The following is a 22,970-nucleotide window of genomic DNA, read 5'->3' on the forward strand; positions in this document are numbered from 1 at the left end:
AAATGGTCATTTAACCAGGTCTCCTCCCCTTCATCTACACTGACTGAAGTGGATTTAACAAGTGTCATCAATAAAGGATCATTCACCTGGACTCACCTGGTCAGTCTGTCATGGAGAGAGCAGGGGTTATTAATGTTTTGTACACTCTGAGAATAACTATTATTTTAATGTAATGTAATGTAATATCTTCTGTTGTTCTTGTCTATAACCGTTCTGTAATTGGTCATGTATTTGTATGTTTCATGTGGACTCCAGGAAGAGTAGCTGCTGCATGTGAGGTATCTAATGGGGATCCTAATAAACTAATTTTAATGTCCCACTTTATGTTGTATTATCTAATGACTAGAAGAATGGAGGTCGGGACGTCTGATATCGTGTGTTGAACTTTACTGAAAACATTACAAGGATACATTCACTGTTGTTCACTAGTTCTTCAGCTCAACTAGTGCAAGAGTAAAATACTGAATGGTTCAAACAGGATTGACAAGTTTCATAATATATGCCATTTAGCAGACACTTTTATCCAAAGCAACTTACAGTCATGCGTGCATACCTGTTACATTGCCAAAGCAAGTGAAATAGATAATAAACCAAATTTAAATAAACAATAAAAAATTAACAGTAAACATTACACTCACAAAATATTATGTAAGAATATTCGAAGATAAATACACAATGCAGGGAATTAACAATCAATGGAAATAGTTGTTTTTCAGTTCAACGTCTGTTTAGAATCTGCGTGTGGGATTCTAGTCCGGGACTCTCTGTCTCTCTCTCAGCTTACACTAAAAAGGCCTTTCACAGTGATACTCATGACTAGAGGAAGGTATCCAGGCTGGTCCTTCATCTCTGTCCTCAGTGTGTCCTCCTCTCTCTTCAGTGTAACTTCAGAGTGACCAAAGAGACTCTCTGTCCTCTGATACAGCTCCTCCTCAGTCAGAACAGCCAGACCTGCATCTCTCAGAGAGAGGGTCTCCCCACTCCCTGCTGCCACATGCTGCACCTGGAGGACAAGCAGCACAGGAATGAATGTGGCATCTGCATCCCTAGAATTTGCAATAATGAAAAACACTTTAAATGACAAATAGTTAGACATTATACATGTTTAAATTGATATTAAACTGTTTATCAATGTGAAACATAATGGAAGTCAAAACGTTATCTTAGTGGCATGATTTTGGGATATATTATTTTGAATGTTCTAAAATAAACAAAAGTATTTTATATATTTTATAGATCATTGAAAACAAATAGAATACTTTGTTAACCCCTTGAACATCACTCATTACAAAGACAAATATATATATATATATATCTACAAAGTAAACAACATTTATGAATACACTGTATATAGATCAATAAAGCAAAGAAGGCCACTAAAATATATATATATATTTACAATTATTATGTGTCCCTAAGTTTTATGTAATTAGTGTTACCGCCTTAAAAAATCACTCATTACAAAGATATACAAGTACCTTGAACATCACTCATTACAAAGACAAATATATATATATATATCTACTAGGAAACTAAATTTATGAATACACTGTATATAGATCAATAAAGCAAAGAAGGCCACTAAAATATATATATATTTACAATTATTATGTGTCCCTAAGTTTTATGTAATTAGTGTTACCGCCTTAAAATAATCACTCATTACAAAGATATACAAGGACCTTGAACATTCCTTCCAGTGACAAACTGTTATCAGGAGAGGGGTCAATATTAAAGAAGATTTTTAGCTAATCACACCCTTTTAGTATGTCATCAATGTTATGATTCCATAGATAATTTGGTGTGTTTAAATAAAACGATATCATTGGTGTAACTCAATTTAAATGAAGGGAAATTACACTCTGAGCAAAATGATTCATCAAATCTCCTTAGTGAATGATTAAGTCAATTCGTTTTAAAGGTTAAATGACCTTAGATTTGAGATCGGTGGGCTCCATTTAAGAAACTCCTAAAATACTTACAAAAAGTCATTGGTGTGACCTATACTTTGATGCAACACATCGTTCAGCTCCACCACTATCCAAGAGATGGCGCTGATCTGCATGTAATTCTGGCTTTCACTCATGTCACAACATTATATCAGTAAGCAAACACATTTGATGTGTAATTGCTTGAGCTAATCAAGCATACAGTACGTGCTCGCTTCCCTGTTGTATTGTTATTTTGCCAAATGTTATTTGAGGAAAGGCAGCTCGCTAATGCAGCGGTTTCATTCTCACTCAGTAATCTGTTGTGGAGAGGCTAGCCAAGCCTGCTTGGGTGCTGCTATAGAGAGTCATTAGTAGTGCCCGCCCATAGTTGTTAATCGTATTCTAGCTACCTAGCTGAAAAGTCATCATGAATCATGTCAACAATCACCAAGAAAATTATTTTCAAACTTGTAGAGCTAAAATATCTTGGTGCTCATCAACCGCTGAACAGGCTTCCGTTAAAATAAAGCAAGTTATAAAATAATTAAGCCTGAGTGGTTTGGATGGAACTTGCAGTGGCTAACAGCTGCTGTTTGAGGAAGCTAGCTAGCTAGCTAGCTAAATATCCAACCAGGAAGTGGGAAATTTGAGGTTTGTAGTTTTTCCAACTCATTGCCTATCGAATATACAGTGTCTATGGGGTCATATTGCACTTCCTAAGGCTTCCACTAGGTGTAAACAGTCTTTAGAACCTTGTTTGAGGCTTCTACTGTGAAGTGGGGGCGAATGAGAGGGGATTGAGTCAGAGGTCTGGCAAAGTGCCATGAGCCGACCACACGCGTTCACGTGAGAGTTAGCTTGCATTCCATTGCAATTCTACAGACAAAGGCTTTTTTGAAATCTGACACAGCGGTTGCATTAAGGAGAAGTTTATCTAAAGTTCCATGTACGTTCCTCCCGGGTGGCGCAGTGGTTAAGGGTGCTGTACTGCAGTGCCAGCTGTGCCACCCGAGACTCGGTGTTTACGCCCAGGCTCTGTCGTAACCGGCCGCGACCGGGAGGTCCGTGGGGCGACGCACAATTGGCCTAGCGTCGCTCCGGTTAGGGAGGGCTTGGCCGGTAGGGACATCCTTGTCTCATCGCGCACCAGCGACTCCTGTGGCGCGCTAACCAAGGTTGCCAGGTGCACAGTGTTTCCTCCGACACATTGGTGCGGCTGGCTTTCGGTTTGGATGGCTCTGTGTTAAGAAGCAGTGCGGCTTGGTTGGGTTGTGTATTGGAGGACACATGACTTTCAACCTTCGTCTCTCCCGAGCCCGTACGGGAGTTGTAGCGATGAGACAAGATAGTAGCTACTAAAAACAATGAAATTGGGGAGAAAAAGGGGTAAAAATATAAAAAATAAAAAGTTCCATGTACAACACTTGTATTTTCATCAATATTTATGATGAATATTTCTGTAAATTGATGTGGTTCTCTGCAAAATCACCGGATGTTTTGGAACTACTGAACATAACACGCCAATGTAAACTCAGATTTTTGGATATAAATGAGAACTTTATCGAACTAAACATACATTTATTGTGTAACATTAAGTCCTATGAGTGTCATCTGATGAAGATCATCAAAGGTTAGTGATTCATTTTATCTCTATTTCTGCCTTTTGTGACTCCTCTCTTTGTCTGGAAAAATGTCTGTGTTTCTCTGTGACTAGGTGCTTACTTAACATAATCATTAGGTGTGCCTTTGCCGAAAAGCCTTTTTGAAATCAGATACTGTGGCTGGATTAACGATAAATGTATCTTTAAAATGGTGTAAAATACTTGTATGCTTGAGGAATTTTAATTATGAGATTTCTGTTGTTTTGAATTTGGCGCCCTGCACTTTCACTGGCTGTTGCTGAGGTGGGACGCTACCGTCCCGAATATCCCAAAGAGGTTTTAACACAGGCAGAGGCAACTGCACTCAGAATGGTGTTCTGCTGCGTCCCATCACTCTAACAGTGATTAGCAATATTGCAGACCGGTGCTGATATTGATTCTGAAGTAAAATAGACTTTACTCTATAAAGTATGCCGGACTACCGTGGTCTTCCTTGCAATAGGAGCCAAATATATGGGCAGTAGCCTATACACTGGTCATAACCCTTATGTTATAACGTTTGTGTGTGTCTGATAAGTATTTATGATGGTGCGTCCATTCAATGTTTAGTGTAGTAATGTATCGATGCATATTCACTTTTTTCATTGAGTTTGCCCCACCAATATTTTTGTTAGAAATTGCCACTGGTTACCGTCATTGGTGTCAGTACTGCTACTGGTGGTACAATGTTATCATAATGGTAGAAATATTAGTTTGTTTAACATGGGAAGATACATTTACATAAACTCAAATACATTTACATAAACCCAAATACATTTACATAAACCCAAATACATTTACATAAACCCAAATACATTTACATAAACCCAAATACATTTACATAAACCCAAATACATTTACATAAACCCAAAACATTTACATAAACGTAAACACATCTACATAAACTCAAATACATTTACATAAACCCAAATACATTTACATTAACCCCAATACATTTACATAAACCCAAATACATTTACATAAACCCAAAACATTTACATAAACGTAAACACATTTACATAAACTCAAATACATTTACATAAACCCAAATACATTTACATTAACCCCAATACATTTACATAAACCCAAATACATTTACATAAACCCAAATACATTTACATAAACCTAAATACATTTACATTAACCCCAATACATTTACATAAACCCAAATACATAAACCCAAATACATTTACATAAACCCAAAACATTTACATAAACGTAAACACATTTACATAAACAAAAACCTAGAAAAATGAACTCCAGGTCATACAGGACTGGAGGCTCAATCAAGCAGGTGTGAACTCACCAGGATCTGCAGGGCCTGTAAGACTGGAGGACTGCAACAGGATCCCAACACAGAGAGACCTTCATCTGTCATTCCTGAATAAATAAATATACACACATAAAACCACAGTAGTGAACCTAGTTTCCCAGGAACTGATCAAATAATAACTGGAGAATCCTGTGAAAACTGCTCTCTATCTCACCGTCCATGGCACTGACAATGAGGTGGACGGCACTGAGAAGTGAAGATCTGATCTCGTCCTCATCCTTCCCAACACATTGGTCTACAAGATCCAGTATGGCCTGGACTGTTTCCCTCTCAGACTCTTCCAGATCACCCAGGTCAGGAGTCTCGCCTTCACACATCTGATCCAGCTGTGACAAGGGGTGGGGGAGAGGGAGAGAGAGAGAGAGTGTGAGTGAGTGAGTGAGTGAGTGTGAGAGTGAGTGAGTGTGAGTGAGTGAGTGAGTGAGTGAGTGAATGAATGGTAAAAAGAGACAAGGCAATCCTTGCCAGGGCTTTGCTCTTGGGGGTGGCAGGTAGACTAGTGGTTAGAGCTTTGGGTCAGTAACCGAATCGAATCCCTGAGTAGACAAGGTCAAAATCTGTCGTTCTGAACAAGGCAGTTAACCCACTATTCCTAGGATGTCATTGTAAATAAGAATTTGTTCTTAACTGACTTGCCTGGTTAAATAAAAAAATGCCATCAAAATTTGACATACCAAATTTTGCTACAAATACTTGAATCAGATATGGAACCTGTTACCACTGGTTATGGTTGTGAGGTCTGAGGTCCGCGCACAAAATGGGACAAACACCAAATTGACACTTTGCAGAATTCTGCATCCTCCGTGTACAACATAATATACCTAATAACACATGCAGAGCAGATTTAGGGAGATACCCACTAATGATCAAAATCCAGAAAAGAGCCATTACATTCTACAACCACCTAAAAGGAAGCGATTCCCAAACCTTCCATAACAAAGCCTTCACCTACACCTTCACCTAGAGATGAACCTGGAGAAGAGTCCCCTCAGCAAGCTGGTCCTGGGGCTCTGTTCACAAACACAAACAGACCCCACAGAGCCCCAGGACAGCAACAGCAACATAATTAGACCCAAACAAATCATGAGAAAACAAAAAGATAATTACTTGACACATTGGAAATAATTAACAAAAACTGAGCAAACTAGAATGCTATTTGGCCCTAAATAGAGAGAACACACTGGCAGAATACCTGACCACTGTGACTGACCCAAAATTAAAGAAAGCTTTGACTATGTAGAGACTCAGTGAGCATAGCCTTGCTATTGAGAAAGGCCGCCATAGGCCGACCTGGATTTCAAGAGAAGACAGGATAGGTGCACATTGCTCACAAAATGAGGTGGAAACTGAGATGCACTTCCTAACCTCCTGACAAATGTAAGACCATATTAGAGACACATATTTCCCTCAGAATTTTAAAACAAATCCTATTTTGATAAACTCCCTTAACTATTGGGGAAATACCACAGTGTGCCATCACAGAAGCAAGTGACCTGTTGCCACAAGAAAAGGGCAACCAGTGAAGAACAAACACCATTGTAAATACAACCCATAGTTATGTTTATTTATTTTTGCTTTTGTACTTTAACTATTTGCACATCGTTGCAACATATTTAAAATGTCTTTATTATTTTGGAACTTTTGTGTGTGTAATGTTTACTGTTATTTTTTATTGTTTATTTCACTTTTGTTTATTATCTATTTCACTTGCTTTGGTAATGTAAACATACAGTACCAGTCAGAAGTTTGGACATAGCTACTCATTCAAGGGTTTTTCTTCATTTTTATTATTTTCTATATTGTAGAATAAGTGAAGACATCGTAACGATGAAATTGCACATATGGAATCATGTAGTAACCAAAAAAGTGTTAAACAAGTCAAAATATATTTTAGATTCTTCAAAATAGCCCCCCTTTGCCTTTATGACAGCTTTGCACACTCTTGGCATTCCCTCAACCAGCTTTACATGGAATGCTTTCCCAACAGTCTTGAAGTAGTTCCCACATATGCTGAGCACTTGCTGGCTGCTTTTCCTTCACTCTGCGGTCCAATTCAGCCCAAACCATCTCAATTGGGTTGAGGTCGGGTGATTGTGGAGGCCAGGTCATCTGATACAGCACTCCATCACTCTCCTTATTGGTCAAATAGCCCTTACACAGCCTGGAGGTGTGTTTGGGGTCATTGTCCTGTTGAAAAATAAATGATAGTCCCACTAAGAACAAACCAGATGTGATGGAGTATTGCTGCAGAATGCTGTGGTAGCCACGCTGGCTAAGTGTGCCTTGAATACTAAATAAATCACAGAGAGTGTCTCCAGCAAAGCACCCCACACCATCAGACCTCCTCCTCCGTGCTTTCCGGTGGGAACCACACATGCGGAGATAATCCGTTCACCTACTCTCTGCATCTCACAAACACACGTCACTTGGAACCAAAAATCGCAAATTTGGACTCATCAGACCAAAGTTGTGACGTGATGAGGTTGGATCCAGGTGCAGAGAAGAGACCAGATGAGGAATCAGTGGTTAAACATAAATACTTTACTGAGAAACGGTATCCAAAGGATCACAGTAACAACAAACACTAAGTCTCAAAAACTCACTCAGGAAACAAACGCACACGGGAAACAATTCAAGCTTCAGGAAACCAGGAAACACACCTGTTTTAACAGGGAAATCATAATGAATAGTAGGACACAGCTGAGTGTTGTTAATGTCTCTAGGTGACAGGTGGAACCATGACAAAAGGACAGATTTCCACCGGTCTAATGTCCATCGCTTGTGTTTCTTATCCCAAGCAAGTCTCTTCTTCTTATTGGTGTCATTTAGTAGTGGTTCATCTTTGTAGCAATTTGACCACGAAGGCCTGATTCACACAGTCTCCTCTGAACAGTTGATGTTGAGATATTTCTGTTACTTGAACTCCATAGGCATTTATTTGGGCTGCAATTTCTGAGGCTGGTAACTCTAATGAACTTATCCTCTGCAGCAAAGGTAACTCTGGGTCTTTCTTTCCTGTGGCGGTCCTCATGAGAAGCAGTTTCGTCATAGAACTTGATGGTTTTTGCAACATTTTCCACATTGACTGACCTTCATGTCATAAAGTAATGATGGACTGTATTTTCTGTTTGCTTATTTGAGCTGTTCTTGCCATAATATGGACTTGGTCTTTTACCAAGTAGGGCCATCTTCTGTATACTACCCCTACCTTGTCACTACACTGATTGGCTCATACTGTAAGGACCGACGCTGGAGTAGAGAAGCAGGTACGGGGAGTCAAACATTTAATCGGAACAGACATAGAACAAGACAGGAAGAGCATCAGCACAATGCTGAAGTAGGTAAAAAAGAGGGGGGGGGGGGGCAGACAGATATAGGGGAGGTAATGAAAGAGGTGATTGAGTCCAGGTGAGTCCAATAATTGCTGATGCGAGTGACGGGGGAAGGCAGGTGTGCGTAATGATGGCTGGCAGGAGTGCATAATGCTGGGGAGCCTGGAGCGGGAGCAGGTGTGCGTAATGATGGCTGGCAGGAGTGCATAATGCTGGGGAGCCTGGAGCGGGAGCAGGTGTGCGTAATGATGGCTGGCAGGAGTGCATAATGCTGGGGAGCCTGGAGCGGGAGCAGGCGTGACACAAACACATTAAGAAGGAAAGAAATTCCACAAATGAACTTTTAACAAGGCACACCTGTTAATTGAAATACATTCCAGGTGACTACTTCATGAAGCTGGTTGAGAGAATGCCAAGAGTGTTTAAAGCTGTCATCAATGCAAAGGGTGGATACTATGAAGAATCTCAGATATGTGTTATTTCATAGTTTTGATGTCTTCACTATTATTCTACAATGTAGAAAATAGTAAAAAATTAAGATAAACCCTTGAATGAGTAGGTGTCTCCAAACTTCTGACTGGTACTGTATGTTTCCCATGCCAATAAAGCCCCTTAAATTGACATTGAATTGAATTGAGAGAGAGAAAGAGAGAGAGAGTATATTTAGCACAGAGAGAATATTACAGATATTCAGGGTGAGATTTTCATTCCTGCCATTAGTTGTGTGTGTGTGTGTTTACATTGTGTGTGTGTGTGTGTTTGGGCCCTGTTTCTGTACGTCTCACTCACCACACTCTCCAGCACACTGACTGCTTCTCTGTCCTCCATGGTTGTCTTGAGGAGCTGGAGCAGAGAGGAGCGTTTGGCTGCCGGAAGGGTTAACAGGAGCTGGAAATGACCACTCAGTTTCTCCAGTTCTGTCAACACACAACCAATAGAGAAACCATTTTATCAAAGTGTCTTATTTTCATGTAACAAATCCATACATTTTTATATATTTCAAAAGTGTGGTAACTTTGTAATTACTAATCAAAGAGAAATATTGAACATTCCATAGACATTACATTTTGACCAGACGTTCCATTCAGTAGACTACATTACATGTTGACCAGACGTTCCATTCAGTAGACTACATGTTGACCAGACATTCCATTCAGTAGACTACATGTTGACCAGACATTCCATTCAGTAGACTACATGTTGACCAGACGTTCCATTCAGTAGACCACATGTTGACCAGACATTCCATTCAGTAGACTACATTACATGTTGACCAGACGTTCCATTCAGTAAACTACATTACATGTTGACCAGACATTCCATTCAGTAGACTACATGTTGACCAGACGTTCCATTCAGTAGACTACATGTTGACCAGACATTCCATTCAGTAGACTACATTACATGTTGACCAGACGTTCCATTCAGTAGACTACATGTTGACCAGACATTCCATTCAGTAGACTACATTACATGTTGACCAGACGTTCCATTCAGTAGACTACATGTTGACCAGATGTTCCATTCAGTAGACTACATGTTGACCAGACATTCCATTCAGTACACTACATGTTGACCAGACGTTCCATTCAGTAGACTACATGTTGACCAGACATTCCATTCAGTAGACTACATTACATGTTGACCAGACGTTCCATTCAGTAGACTACATGTTGACCAGATGTTCCATTCAGTAGACTACATGTTGACCAGACATTCCATTCAGTACACTACATGTTGACCAGACGTTCCATTCAGTAGACTACATGTTGACCAGACGTTCCATTCAGTAGACTACATGTTGACCAGACATTCCATTCAGTAGACTACATTACATTTTGACCGGACGTTCCATTCAGTAGACTACATGTTGACCAGACATTCCATTCAGTAGACTACATTACATGTTGACCAGATGTTCCATTCAGTAGACTACATTACATGTTGACCAGACGTTCCATTCAGTAGACTACATGTTGACCAGATGTTCCATTCAGTAGACTACATGTTGACCAGACGTTCCATTCAGTACACTACATGTTGACCAGACGTTCCATTCAGTAGACTACATGTTGACCAGACGTTCCATTCAGTAGACTACATGTTGACCAGACATTCCATTCAGTAGACTACATGTTGACCAGACATTCCATTCAGTAGACTACATTACATGTTGACCGGACGTTCCATTCAGTAGACTACATTACATGTTGACCAGATGTTCCATTCAGTAGACTACATGTTGACCAGACGTTCCATTCAGTACACTACATGTTGACCAGACGTTCCATTCAGTAGACTACATGTTGACCAGACGTTCCATTCAGTAGACTACATGTTGACTAGACATTCCATTCAGTAGACTACATGTTGACCAGACGTTCCATTCAGTACACTACATGTTGACCAGACGTTCCATTCAGTAGACTACATTACATGTTGACCAGATGTTCCATTCAGTAGACTACATGTTGACCGCTAAACAGGAGACATTACCCTCCACTGGCATTATTACCTTTGTTCAGATTTAGGGGACTGTTGGTATCAAAGTCGCCTCCCAGGTCCATAAATCCATCTACTTCCAACCCCTCCTTTGACCTATCTATTTCAAAGCCCCCATTGTTGCAGATGAGGCACAGCTCTGTGGACAAGAGCAGACAACAGTCATAACCAGTCACACACAGACAGATACAGTGGCTATACTCAATACAGTGGCTATACTAAATACAGTGGCTATACTAAATACAGTGGATATACTAAATACAGTGGCTATACTAAATACAGTGGGTGTACTAAATACAGTGGCTGTACTAAATACAGTGGCTATACTAAATACAGTGGCCATACTAAATACAGTGGCCATACTAAATACAGTGGCTATACTAAATACAGTGTAAATACAGTGGATATACTAAATACAATGGCTATACTAAATACAGTGGCTACACTAAATACACTGAGGAACATAGACGCTGGCTGTGTACTTTACCATGGTACTTTACCACGCAGCTATACCTGGGACATTGACAAACCATTCACTTCCTCACCAAACTTTCCATTGCATTTGACGTAGAGTTCAATCAGACTGTAGGCCATGACAGTATTTGCAGGAATACCCAGTGACACATCACTATCTGTCTGAGTACTGCCGCTGTGCTTCATAGAGGCCTGTGGAGAAAATGTAAAATCAGTCAGAGACGTTTGGTACACAGATGACCCAGATTCTAACCCAGACAGTCATCTATTCAAAGGACCTTGCTCCCAGACAGACTAAATAACTTCTTTGCTCGCTTTGAGGACAATACAGTGCCACTGACACGGCCCTCTACCAAAACCTGCAGTCTCTCCTTCACTGCAGCCGACGTGAGTAAAACATTTAAACGTGTTAACCCTCGCAAGGCTGCAGGCCCAGACGGCATCCCCAGCAGCGTCCTCAGAGCATGCGCAGACCAGCTGGCTGGTGTGTTTACGGACATATTCAATCAATCGTTATCCCAGTCTGCCGTTCCCACATACTTCAAGAGGGCCACCATTGTTCCTGTTCCCAAGAAAGCTAAGGTAACGGAGCTTAAACGACTACCGCCCTTTAGCACTCACTTCCGTCATCATGAAGTGCTTTGAGAGACGAGTCAAGGACGATTTCACCTCCATCCTACCTGACACCCTAGACCCACTCCAATTTGCTTACCACCAAAATAGGTCCACAGACGATGCAATCGCAACCACACTGCACACTGCCCTAACCCATCTGGACAAGAGGAATACCTATGTGAGAATGCTGTTCATCAACTACAGCTCGGCATTTAACACCATAGTACCCTCCAAACTCGTCATCAAGCTCGAGACCCTGGGTCTCGACCCCGCCCTGTGCAACTGGGTACTGGACTTCTCCACTCCGCTGATCTTCAACACTGGGGCACCACAAGGGTGCGTTCTGAGCCCTCTCCTGTACTCCCTGTCCACCCACGACTGCACACCTCCAACTCAATCATCAAGTTTGCGGACGACACTACAGTGGTAGGCTTGATTACAATGACGAGATGGCCTACAAGGAGGAGGTGAGGGCCCTCGGAGTGTGGTGTCAGGAAAATAACCTCACACTCAAAGTCAACAAAACAAAAGAGATGATGTCGCGGAGGATCGTTACAAAATATAACACTTACAAGAACTTGTGAATTCAATATAGGCTTTTAATACAAACATATCAGAAGCCTAGATGGTCCGCGGAACACACACTTTCCCTGAGCTCTGGCTCTGATTTATACACATACAACATATGAGTCCATCCCACATGCAAATGAAGTTACATCCCTCAGTCCATTAGCCACCATTATATCCCAATCTGTGCATCCTGCTTGTTCACGCCCAATACTGCCCATATCTGCTTTCAGTCAAGTTATAATGGTGACAGGACCTCTTCATGTCCCAATAATAATACATGCCCATCTATCCTATGGGCCCCTTATGTTCAGCTTGGTGTGGTCTTTGGTATGTCTGTCCTTATTAGGACTAGTAGACTATGTGTCTCTTCTCTTCATGTCCTAAAAATATATGCCCTATGTCTATAGTCCATCAGTTGGTCATTTGGCTGACCCCCTCCTTTGTATGTCCCTCTGACCTTGGTATGTCCAGCTGTCCTATGCTCTCATGGCCTTACTCTGGTTTCCTATCCTATACAATAGACAATGCATTTTACCAGAATGGCAAATGCACTCTAAGTGTATCTTTCTCTTGTGGTACAGTATTAAGTTTCTCCCTATATGTACATCTTTCTCCCACAAAACCCTCCTCTGGTGCTTATTTAGCACCAAAAACGACACTAAAAGGACATATAAGGTGGAGGCCAATACCAACAGTTGACAAAAACATGAACAAAAATAAAGCTTACAAATCACCTGGACCAAACATCTCCAGATCCTATTTGAAACATAAAACACTTACAAAACCCAACTAGACCAAACATCTCCAAACAATAACATAGATAGGAGTAAAAGATCTAGTCTGTAAAGAATAAAACACTTACAAAACCCAACTGGACCAAACATCTCCAAACAATAACATAGAGATAGGAGTAAAAGATCTGGTCTGTAAAGAATAAAACACTTACAAAACCCAACTGGACCAAACATCTCCAAACAATAACATAGAGATGGGAGTAAAAGATCTAGTCTGTAAAGAATAAAACACTTACAAAACCCAACTGGACCAAACATCTCCAAACAATAACATAGAGATAGGAGTAAAAGATCTAGTCTGTAAAGAATAAAACACTTACAAAACCCAACTAGACCAAACATCTCCAAACAATAACATAGAGATAGGAGTAAAAGATCTGGTCTGTAAAGAATAAAACACTTACAAAACCCAACTAGACCAAACATCTCCAAACAATAACATAGAGATAGGAGTAAAAGATCTAGTCTGTAAAGAATAAAACACTTACAAAACCCAACTGGACCAAACATCTCCAAACAATAACATAGAGATAGGAGTAAAATATCTAGTCTGTAAAGAATAAAACACTTACAAAACCCAACTAGACCAAACATCTCCAAACAATAACATAGAGATAGGAGTAAAAGATCTAGTCTGTAAAGAATAAAACACTTACAAAACCCAACTGGACCAAACATCTCCAAACAATAACATAGAGATAGGAGTAAAAGATCTAGTCTGTAAAGAATAAAACACTTACAAAACCCAACTGGACCAAACATCTCCAAACAATAACATAGAGATAGGAGTAAAATATCTAGTCTGTAAAGAATAAAACACTTACAAAACCCAACTGGACCAAACATCTCCAAACAATAACATAGAGATAGGAGTAAAAGATCTAGTCTGTAAAGAATAAAACACTTACAAAACCCAACTGGACCAAACATCTCCAAACAATAACATAGAGATAGGAGTAAAAGATCTGGTCTGTAAAGAATAAAACACTTACAAAACCCAACTAGACCAAACATCTCCAAACAATAACATAGAGATAGGAGTAAAAGATCTAGTCTGTAAAGAATAAAACACTTACAAAACCCAACTGGACCAAACATCTCCAAACAATAACATAGAGATAGGAGTAAAAGATCTAGTCTGTAAAGAATAAAACACTTACAAAACCCAACTGGACCAAACATCTCCAAACAATAACATAGAGATAGGAGTAAAAGATCTGGTCTGTAAAGAATAAAACACTTACAAAACCCAACTGGACCAAACATCTCCAAACAATAACATAGAGATAGGAGTAAAAGATCTAGTCTGTAAAGAATAAAACACTTACAAAACCCAACTAGACCAAACATCTCCAAACAATAACATAGAGATAGGAGTAAAAGATCTAGTCTGTAAAGAATAAAACACTTACAAAACCCAACTGGACCAAACATCTCCAAACAATAACATAGAGATAGGAGTAAAAGATCTAGTCTGTAAAGAATAAAACACTTACAAAACCCAACTGGACCAAACATCTCCAAACAATAACATAGAGATAGGAGTAAAAGATCTAGTCTGTAAAGAATAAAACACTTACAAAACCCAACTGGACCAAACATCTCCAAACAATAACATAGAGATAGGAGTAAAAGATCTAGTCTGTAAAGAATAAAACACTTACAAAACCCAACTGGACCAAACATCTCCAAACAATAACATAGAGATAGGAGTAAAAGATCTAGTCTGTAAAGAATAAAACACTTACAAAACCCAACTAGACCAAACATCTCCAAACAATAACATAGAGATAGGAGTAAAAGATCTAGTCTGTAAAGAATAAAACACTTACAAAACCCAACTGGACCAAACATCTCCAAACAATAACATAGAGATAGGAGTAAAAGATCTAGTCTGTAAAGAATAAAACACTTACAAAACCCAACTGGACCAAACATCTCCAAACAATAACATAGAGATGGGAGTAAAAGATCTAGTCTGTAAAGAATAAAACACTTATAATCAATCGTTATATTGTGAAGAAGCAATGAGCATGTAGTATGCCCACACATCCAGAAACAATCAGCTATTCCTTAATCCTGATTCTTTAACATTTCACGATACAATGTTACTTGAGTTATATTACCACATTTTACCTTTGTGTTTTACAATCATTACTTTATCAAATTGACTAACTCCTGCAGTTTCTAACACCCAAATAGTGTATTCAATTAACTATAGTGTTTCCCACATCATCCCATTATCTCCAATTAACTATAGTGTTTCCCACATCCATCCCATTATCTCCAATTAACTATAGTGTTTCCCACATCCATCCCATTATCTCCAATTAACTATAGTGTTTCCCACATCCATCCCATTATCTCCAATTAACTATAGTGTTTCCCACATCCATCCCATTATCTCCAATTAACTATAGTGTTTCCCACATCCATCCCATTATCTCCAATTAACTATAGTGTTTCCCACATCCATCCCATTATCTCCAATTAACTATAGTGTTTCCCACATCCATCCCATTATCTCCAATTAACTATAGTGTTTCCCACATCCATCCCATTATCTCCAATTAACTATAGTGTTTCCCACATCATCCCATTATCTCCAATTAACTATAGTGTTTCCCACATCATCCCATTATCTCCAATTAACTATAGTGTTTCCCACATCCATCCCATTATCTCCAATTAACTATAGTGTTTCCCACATCATCCCATTATCTCCAATTAACTATAGTGTTTCCCACATCCATCCCATTATCTCCAATTAACTATAGTGTTTCCCACATCATCCCATTATCTCCAATTAACTATAGTGTTTCCCACATCATCCCATTATCTCCAATTAACTATAGTGTTTCCCACATCATCCCATTATCTCCAATTAACTATAGTGTTTCCCACATCCATCCCATTATCTCCAATTAACTATAGTGTTTCCCACATCCATCCCATTATCTCCAATTAACTATAGTGTTTCCCACATCCATCCCATTATCTCCAATTAACTATAGTGTTTCCCACATCATCCCATTATCTCCAATTAACTATAGTGTTTCCCACATCATCCCATTATCTCCAATTAACTATAGTGTTTCCCACATCCATCCCATTATCTCCAATTAACTATAGTGTTTCCCACATCCATCCCATTATCTCCAATTAACTATAGTGTTTCCCACATCCATCCCATTATCTCCAATTAACTATAGTGTTTCCCACATCATCCCATTATCTCCAATTAACTATAGTGTTTCCCACATCATCCCATTATCTCCAATTAACTATAGTGTTTCCCACATCCATCCCATTATCTCCAATTAACTATAGTGTTTCCCACATCATCCCATTATCTCCAATTAACTATAGTGTTTCCCACATCCATCCCATTATCTCCGATTAACTATAGTGTTTCCCACATCCATCCCATTATCTCCAATTAACTATAGTGTTTCCCACATCCATCCCATTATCTCCAATTAACTATAGTGTTTCCCACATCATCCCATTATCTCCAATTAACTATAGTGTTTCCCACATCCATCCCATTATCTCCAATTAACTATAGTGTTTCCCACATCCATCCCATTATCTCCAATTAACTATAGTGTTTCCCACATCCATCCCATTATCTCCAATTAACTATAGTGTTTCCCACATCATCCCATTATCTCCAATTAACTATAGTGTTTCCCACATCATCCCATTATCTCCAATTAACTATAGTGTTTCCCACATCATCCCATTATCTCCAATTAACTATAGTGTTTCCCACATCCATCCCATTATCTCCAATTAACTATAGTGTTTCCCACATCCATCCCATTATCTCCATAGCTGTAGAAACATTCATTTATTCCCCCTTTCTTTTCTTTTTACAATAGTAAACTCATCATTATGAGGATCATTCAGTTATTCTGTTGCACATTCATGTTCTCCCAACATATTGTTATTTAATTCACTTCTGCCTTTAGTGTTACCTAGTGCCAAACTGCACTCTGTGTTACACAAAGGAATGTAGTATTGATGCAAGTTCAGGTACTATCAAAAGATCAGACAAAGGTGATTTTCTACACAAAAGACAATTGTCCATCCTATGTTGATTTTTTTCTGTATACTTAGCCCATTCGTACCACTCGTTCTTCACTACTTCTTCTCGTGTGGCGTCCTTTAGTGGTTCTGATTCTGAGATAGATGTCGCTTTTACAATGTTTTTGTCTTGAGGTATATCATTAGAGTTTGTCAAAAAGTTCCAAATGTCAGTAAAGAACCCTCCTGGTTCTGATGTTTTAGGTTTCTTTGTGGGTACATTGGACTGCTTGGTAAGGACTGCTTGGTAAGGACTGCTTGGTAAGGGCTGCTTGGTAAGGACTGCTTGGTAAGGACTGCTTGGTAAGGACTGCTTGGTAAGGACTGCTTGGTAAGGACTGCTTGGTAAGGGCTGCTTGGTAAGGACTGCTTGGTAAGGGCTGCTTGGTAAGGGCTGCTTGGTAAGGACTGCTTGGTAAGGACTGCTTGGTAAGGACTGCTTGGTAAGGACTGCTTGGTAAGGACTGCTTGGTAAGGACTGCTTGGTAAGGGCGGTTGATGTTATCTTAGTGGTAGCTACTGTGGTCTTCACAGCAGCTTCCACTGTTGTTGTCTTTCTAGCTACCACAGGCTCTTCCTGTTTAGGTGTTGGCGTAGGACCAATTCTAATGACTGAGGTGCTGCTCCCTTCGGTCAATCTTGTTCTCGTTATTTCAACTATTAATTCTTCACCTTCAACTGGTTCAATATGATTCATGGTGAGCACCCACTCGTCTACTTCTTTGGTTAACGTCAGGTCACATCCTTTTGGGTCCCAAATGACTTCTCCCTTCGTGTGATGATGTGTCCATCCACAGAGTGCAATCTCAGGTAGAGGCTGATTGAGATTGTCTTCTGTTCTCCTGTTTCAGTTCTGTGTTGAGGTGGAACAGAGATTCTAACCTTGTCAGTCTTTTTAGATTGTTTGGCTGGTTCCTCTCTTCTCTTCCTGTTTCCACCTTACATATTGATTGTGCGTGAGTCTGTTGTTGCTATACTAGCGTTCACTGTTACTTCTGTTATCTCAATGTCATTGTTCTTCTGTGGTTCTAACTTCAAGTGTCTGCTAAGGAGACCATTCAAGAGCTGAAAAGTCAATTGTGGGGAAATCCCCATTTTCTTCAGCTTGCTGGACTTTTCCTCCTCTTTGTGGGGTCTCTCCTTCTGTTCCTTGTGAGGCCTCTCCTCCTCTTTCTTCCCCTGAGGCTCCCTCCTCAGGCCGGACTGGGCTTCCATCAGGAAGGGTGTAATTTTAGGGAAAAGATGTTCCCATTCTGTAGGTGATACTTTGGGGTCCCACTGTGGAGGGCTTCTGTCAAAGAGTTCTGCCACAACAGGTATGTCATCAAGAGTATCAGGCATGTTACTCCCTCACATCCCTGGCCTCTGGCCCCACAGGAGTGAATTTTGGTTGTTCACAGGTCCTCTCTCCAGTGTTGTCTCTCCTTCTCCTTCTTCTGGGTGCATTAGGCGATGCACCTGTCGTATTTTGGCTTTCACTTGGTCTGCTGTTCTCTTGGCTCCTCCCTGGCGTCTCGATTGCTTTCGCTGTTCCTGCTCCTTCCGAGCTCCTGCCTGATGGATCAGCATCCTCTGTGTCCTCATCTATATATGGTTGTGTCCTTCTTTCTGTTGGGACTCAGGTGCAGTGATTCAGATGATACCATGGTACCACGTCTTGCTTCCTTTCACTTGGACGGCCGTGTTTGTTGCTGCGGCCTCCTCGTAGGGTCCTTCTCTCCTCGGTTGATCCCACTTCCTCCGGAACACTTAAACATAGACTAGATCTCCTGGTATCACTGGGAGAGGTCCTTCTGGTCCCCTTGGATCATCAGACATCAGACTTCTCGTCCTGGTTCAGGTTTCTGCCTTCTTTCTGTGAGGCATTCAGACTTAGAGACTTATGGCCTCTGTTCTATGATTACACCATACATTCTCTTACTTCCATCACTCATCACACAAAAAACGAACATTCCAGCTGAAGCTGGCGAACCCTTCTCCATCTGGTTTCCTAAACATAAGACTTGGAAAGCAAAGGACAAAACATAACAGTATTGACAATGTTATGTGTTATGCATGAATATATTAATGAATACTGAACTCTGAGACCATGACAATTCCCACTCTCTCTTCACCTGACTCTATGCCTCCATTATACTTTTCTGCTGGACTCCACAAAAATGAATTCCCTGAAAAGCTTCCTCATGCTTCCACCCAGTCTTCCCCTTTCGGCCGCAGGTTCTGAGAGGTGTTCCCAAATCATGTCATTTTTTACTTAGTTCCCCATCTGCTCTATTTCAACTGATAAGCATGTGCATAACCTTAATCAACATGATTTTTTTTAAAAGTAATTTAACACTGTATCTGCTTTCACATCAAGCCTTCAACATGTTGTTTAGAGTACAACTACCCTAACATCTATCCTTTTTCACATGATGCATTAACAAATAAAACAAGTAACCCCCAAACTCAACCCAGTATGTCTACAGTGGAATCTAGTCTCTCTCTCTCTCTCTCTCTGGTTCCACGTCCTCTGTCATGGTGTTTTCAAGCTCACCCATTATTCAGCTGAACCTTACTTCTTGTGAGACTTATGCACCCACCAAAGAGAGACATGACGATCTTTACCACTGCAGGTGCTGTAAGAAGTATACCCCCAGCCTGGTGTATCTTGATGTACGCTCAGTCTCCAGAATTCAGCCCATGCCCTTCCAGGCCTCTTATGTGCTGTTTTTTCCCGAGGACATACACACTAACACATGGGTTATTTCCTGACAACAGACTTTCTTCTTATAGCAAGATCACTAAATCTTCATTTTTAATTAACAGCCCTATGTAAACATTCTGTCTCAAATACCTGGCCTCCTGCCACAAAAATATTCATAATGATAGCCAAATGATGGTCCCTACAGGCTCTCCAGAGGGTAGTGAAGTCTGCACAACGCATCACCGGGGGCAAACTACCTGCCCTCCAGGACACCTACACCACCCGATGTCACAGGAAGGCCAAAAAGATCATCAAGGACAACAAACACCTGAGCCACTGCCTGTTCACCCCGCTATCATCCAGAAGGCGAGGTCAGTACAGGTGCATCAAAGCAGGGACCGAGAGACTGAAAAACAGCTTCTATCTCAAGGCCATCAGACTGTTAAACAGCCACCACTAACATTGAGTGGCTTCTGCAAACATACTGACACTGACACTGACTCAACTCCAGCCACTTTAATAATGGAAATTGATGTAAAAAATGTATCACTAGCTACTTTAAACAATGCCACTTAATATAATGTTTACATACCCTACATTACTCATCTCATACGTATATATGTATATACTGTACTCTATATCATCTACTGCATCTTTATGTCATACATGTATCACTGGCCACTTTAAACTATGCCACTTTTATGTTTACATACCCTACATTACTCATCTCATACGTATATATATATATACTGTACTCGATACCATCTACTGCATCTTGCCTATGCCGTTCTGTACCATCACTCATTCATATATCTTTATGTACATATTCTTTATCCCTTTACACTTGTGTGTATAAGGTAGTAGTTGTGGAATTGTTAGGTTACACTCACATTAACATCTGCCAACCATGTGTGTGTGACAAATAAAATTGGATTTGATTTGATTCTACACCATTGCATTTTCAGGAAGTGGTTCTAATGTCAAGAACAGGAAATGATGTGGTAACTAGAGCTGGGTCATTCCACCAATTCGGTTTGAGAAGTGTAACTTGAAAAAAAAAAATTGCATCACAAGAGGTATCCTTCTTTTATGACTATAGTAAGTGCCTGTTAAGTCCCAAATAAAGTAAGGTTGAACATAACTAGGGATGTCCTTGTGACAGGGGGAATGTAAGCTTGTTGTTTGAAGGGATTGGCAGTTGAATGCAAGCTTCACAAAAAAAAATGAACAATTGTTCAAACATTTCTAGCATGTCTATCTATGGTGCGTTGTGGTCCACCTGCTCAGTGTTCCACCACAAAACACAAGATAATTGGCAAAAATAATAAAACCAGCTGACCTGCTTTTACACTATAATTTGAATATTAGATGTTCAATATTTCTTCTGAAAAAAACCCATTTAAAAATGAATAGTTTTGAGAGTTCAGTTCACATAAAAGGGTTGACCTTAAAATGAGGGACGGACGTTAATGAATGCTGCATGGATGGACAATATGCTGAATGGTGGCACTATAAACAAGTCTTTATTCATATCAAAAATCAGATTTATTGAATTCTCCATGTGGTCTATATTAATGAAAGGGCACTTCATTTAATTTAACATGCTTTTAAAATTCAATATTGGTGCACAATTTATTCTGGAACAACCCAGGTACAGCATTCTGACTTGAGCAAGAGACAGTATTACCACTACTGAACAGACATCTGTGAGTATTACCACTACTGAACAGACATCTGTGAGTATTACGACTACTGAACAGACATCTGTGAGTATTACCACTACTGAACAGACATCTGTGAGTATTACGACTACTGGACAGACATCTGTGAGTATTACCACTACTGAACAGACAGACATCTGTGAGTATTACCACTACTGAACAGACATCTGTGAGTATTACGACTACTGAACAGACATCTGTGAGTATTACCACTACTGAACAGACATCTGTGAGTATTACGACTACTGAACAGACATCTGTGAGTATTACGACTACTGAACAGACATCTGTGAGTATTACCACGACTGAACATCTGTGATCTGTCAATATGGTCCTGACATTGACTTTATTTATGAAGGCCTAGCTATCATGAAGTGAGATTATTAAGATTAAAAATCTATTTTACAACAGAGATTGTCTAAATCTGAGTTACCAGTAAAATATGAGGAAAATATAATTCACTTCGGTAGAACACTTGGTAATCTTTCTTCCTACCTTCCCGCTCAGGAACACACAGGCGCTCACGTTGGCTCCTACATTGCCATGCTTAAGGACATTGTTTGTGACCGGGCAAGGTAGTGACGTCATAATCCTCTCCGTCAAGACGCCTAACACTGCCCTGGGATTCGCACGGGTCTGCTTGATCACAGGATGGGACATGTCCAGAACTCTGCAGGAGGGACACATTTTAGGTCATATTTCATAGAAATCTGGAAACACTGGAAAGCTACTTTAAAAGTAAACAAATGGATGTACCAATCACAGATTGTCCCTTTAAGCTAAACTAGTAGTGAAAACAGTGAGGAGGTAGTTTAAGTTTCAGGAAGTTGCTAAACCAGTACAGTTCCACTTCTTTCTTGTCTGAAATCACTTCAACCTGAAAATGTCCTTTTTACACAAAAGATACCTGCCTGATGTCATTGCAACCAGTTTTGCTCGCTGGTCTTGGGTCTTGGACTCCTTGGGAAGGTGAACTGTATGATGTATTATGACTGTATTGTGACTGTATTATGATATATTATGACTGTATTATGATGTATTGTGACTGTATTATGATGTATTATGATGTAGTATGACTATTATGACTGTATAATGACTGTATAATGACTGTATTATGACTATATAAGACCATATTATGACTGTATTATGATGTAGTATGACAATTAGGACTGTATAATGATGTATTATGACTTTTTTCTGTTTTATGATGTATTATGACTGTATAATGACTGAATTATGACTGTATAATGATGTATTGTGATGTATTATGACTGTATTATGAT

At 39.9% G+C, this 22,970-nt stretch overlaps 1 protein-coding gene across 1 annotated transcript; it reads right to left on the minus strand.

Annotated features, from left to right (window-relative positions):
- Nucleotides 1-647: 647 nt before the first annotated feature.
- On the minus strand, nucleotides 648-22,407 carry LOC110515062 (gasdermin-E-like). Its single transcript, XM_036936677.1, has 7 exons — nucleotides 22,183-22,407; nucleotides 11,284-11,404; nucleotides 10,752-10,877; nucleotides 9,026-9,153; nucleotides 5,059-5,230; nucleotides 4,878-4,951; nucleotides 648-1,003 (listed from the first exon to the last, which is right to left on the minus strand). The coding sequence occupies exons 1-7, from the start codon at nucleotides 22,372-22,374 to the stop codon at nucleotides 776-778; spliced, it is 1,041 nt and encodes a 346-aa protein (XP_036792572.1). The 5' UTR covers nucleotides 22,375-22,407; the 3' UTR covers nucleotides 648-775.
- Between the last annotated feature and the right edge of the window lie 563 nt (nucleotides 22,408-22,970).

The sequence above is a fragment of the Oncorhynchus mykiss genome, chromosome 2, assembly GCF_013265735.2.
Source record: "Oncorhynchus mykiss isolate Arlee chromosome 2, USDA_OmykA_1.1, whole genome shotgun sequence".
NCBI classification, from domain to species: Eukaryota; Metazoa; Chordata; class Actinopteri; order Salmoniformes; family Salmonidae; genus Oncorhynchus; species Oncorhynchus mykiss.

Bases quoted from the DNA above. Each gene is read 5' to 3' on its own strand.
- LOC110515062 (XM_036936677.1), bottom strand. From the start codon at position 22,374: ATGTGTCCCTCCTGCAGAGTTCTGGACATGTCCCATCCTGTGATCAAG. The intron at 11,405-22,182 runs GTAGGAAGAAAG...TTTTCTCCACAG, and splicing joins GTGTGTTCCTGAGCGGGAAG to GCCTCTATGAAGCACAGCGG. The intron at 5,231-9,025 runs GTGAGTGAGACG...CCCTTGTCACAG, and splicing joins TCAGTGTGCTGGAGAGTGTG to CTGGATCAGATGTGTGAAGG.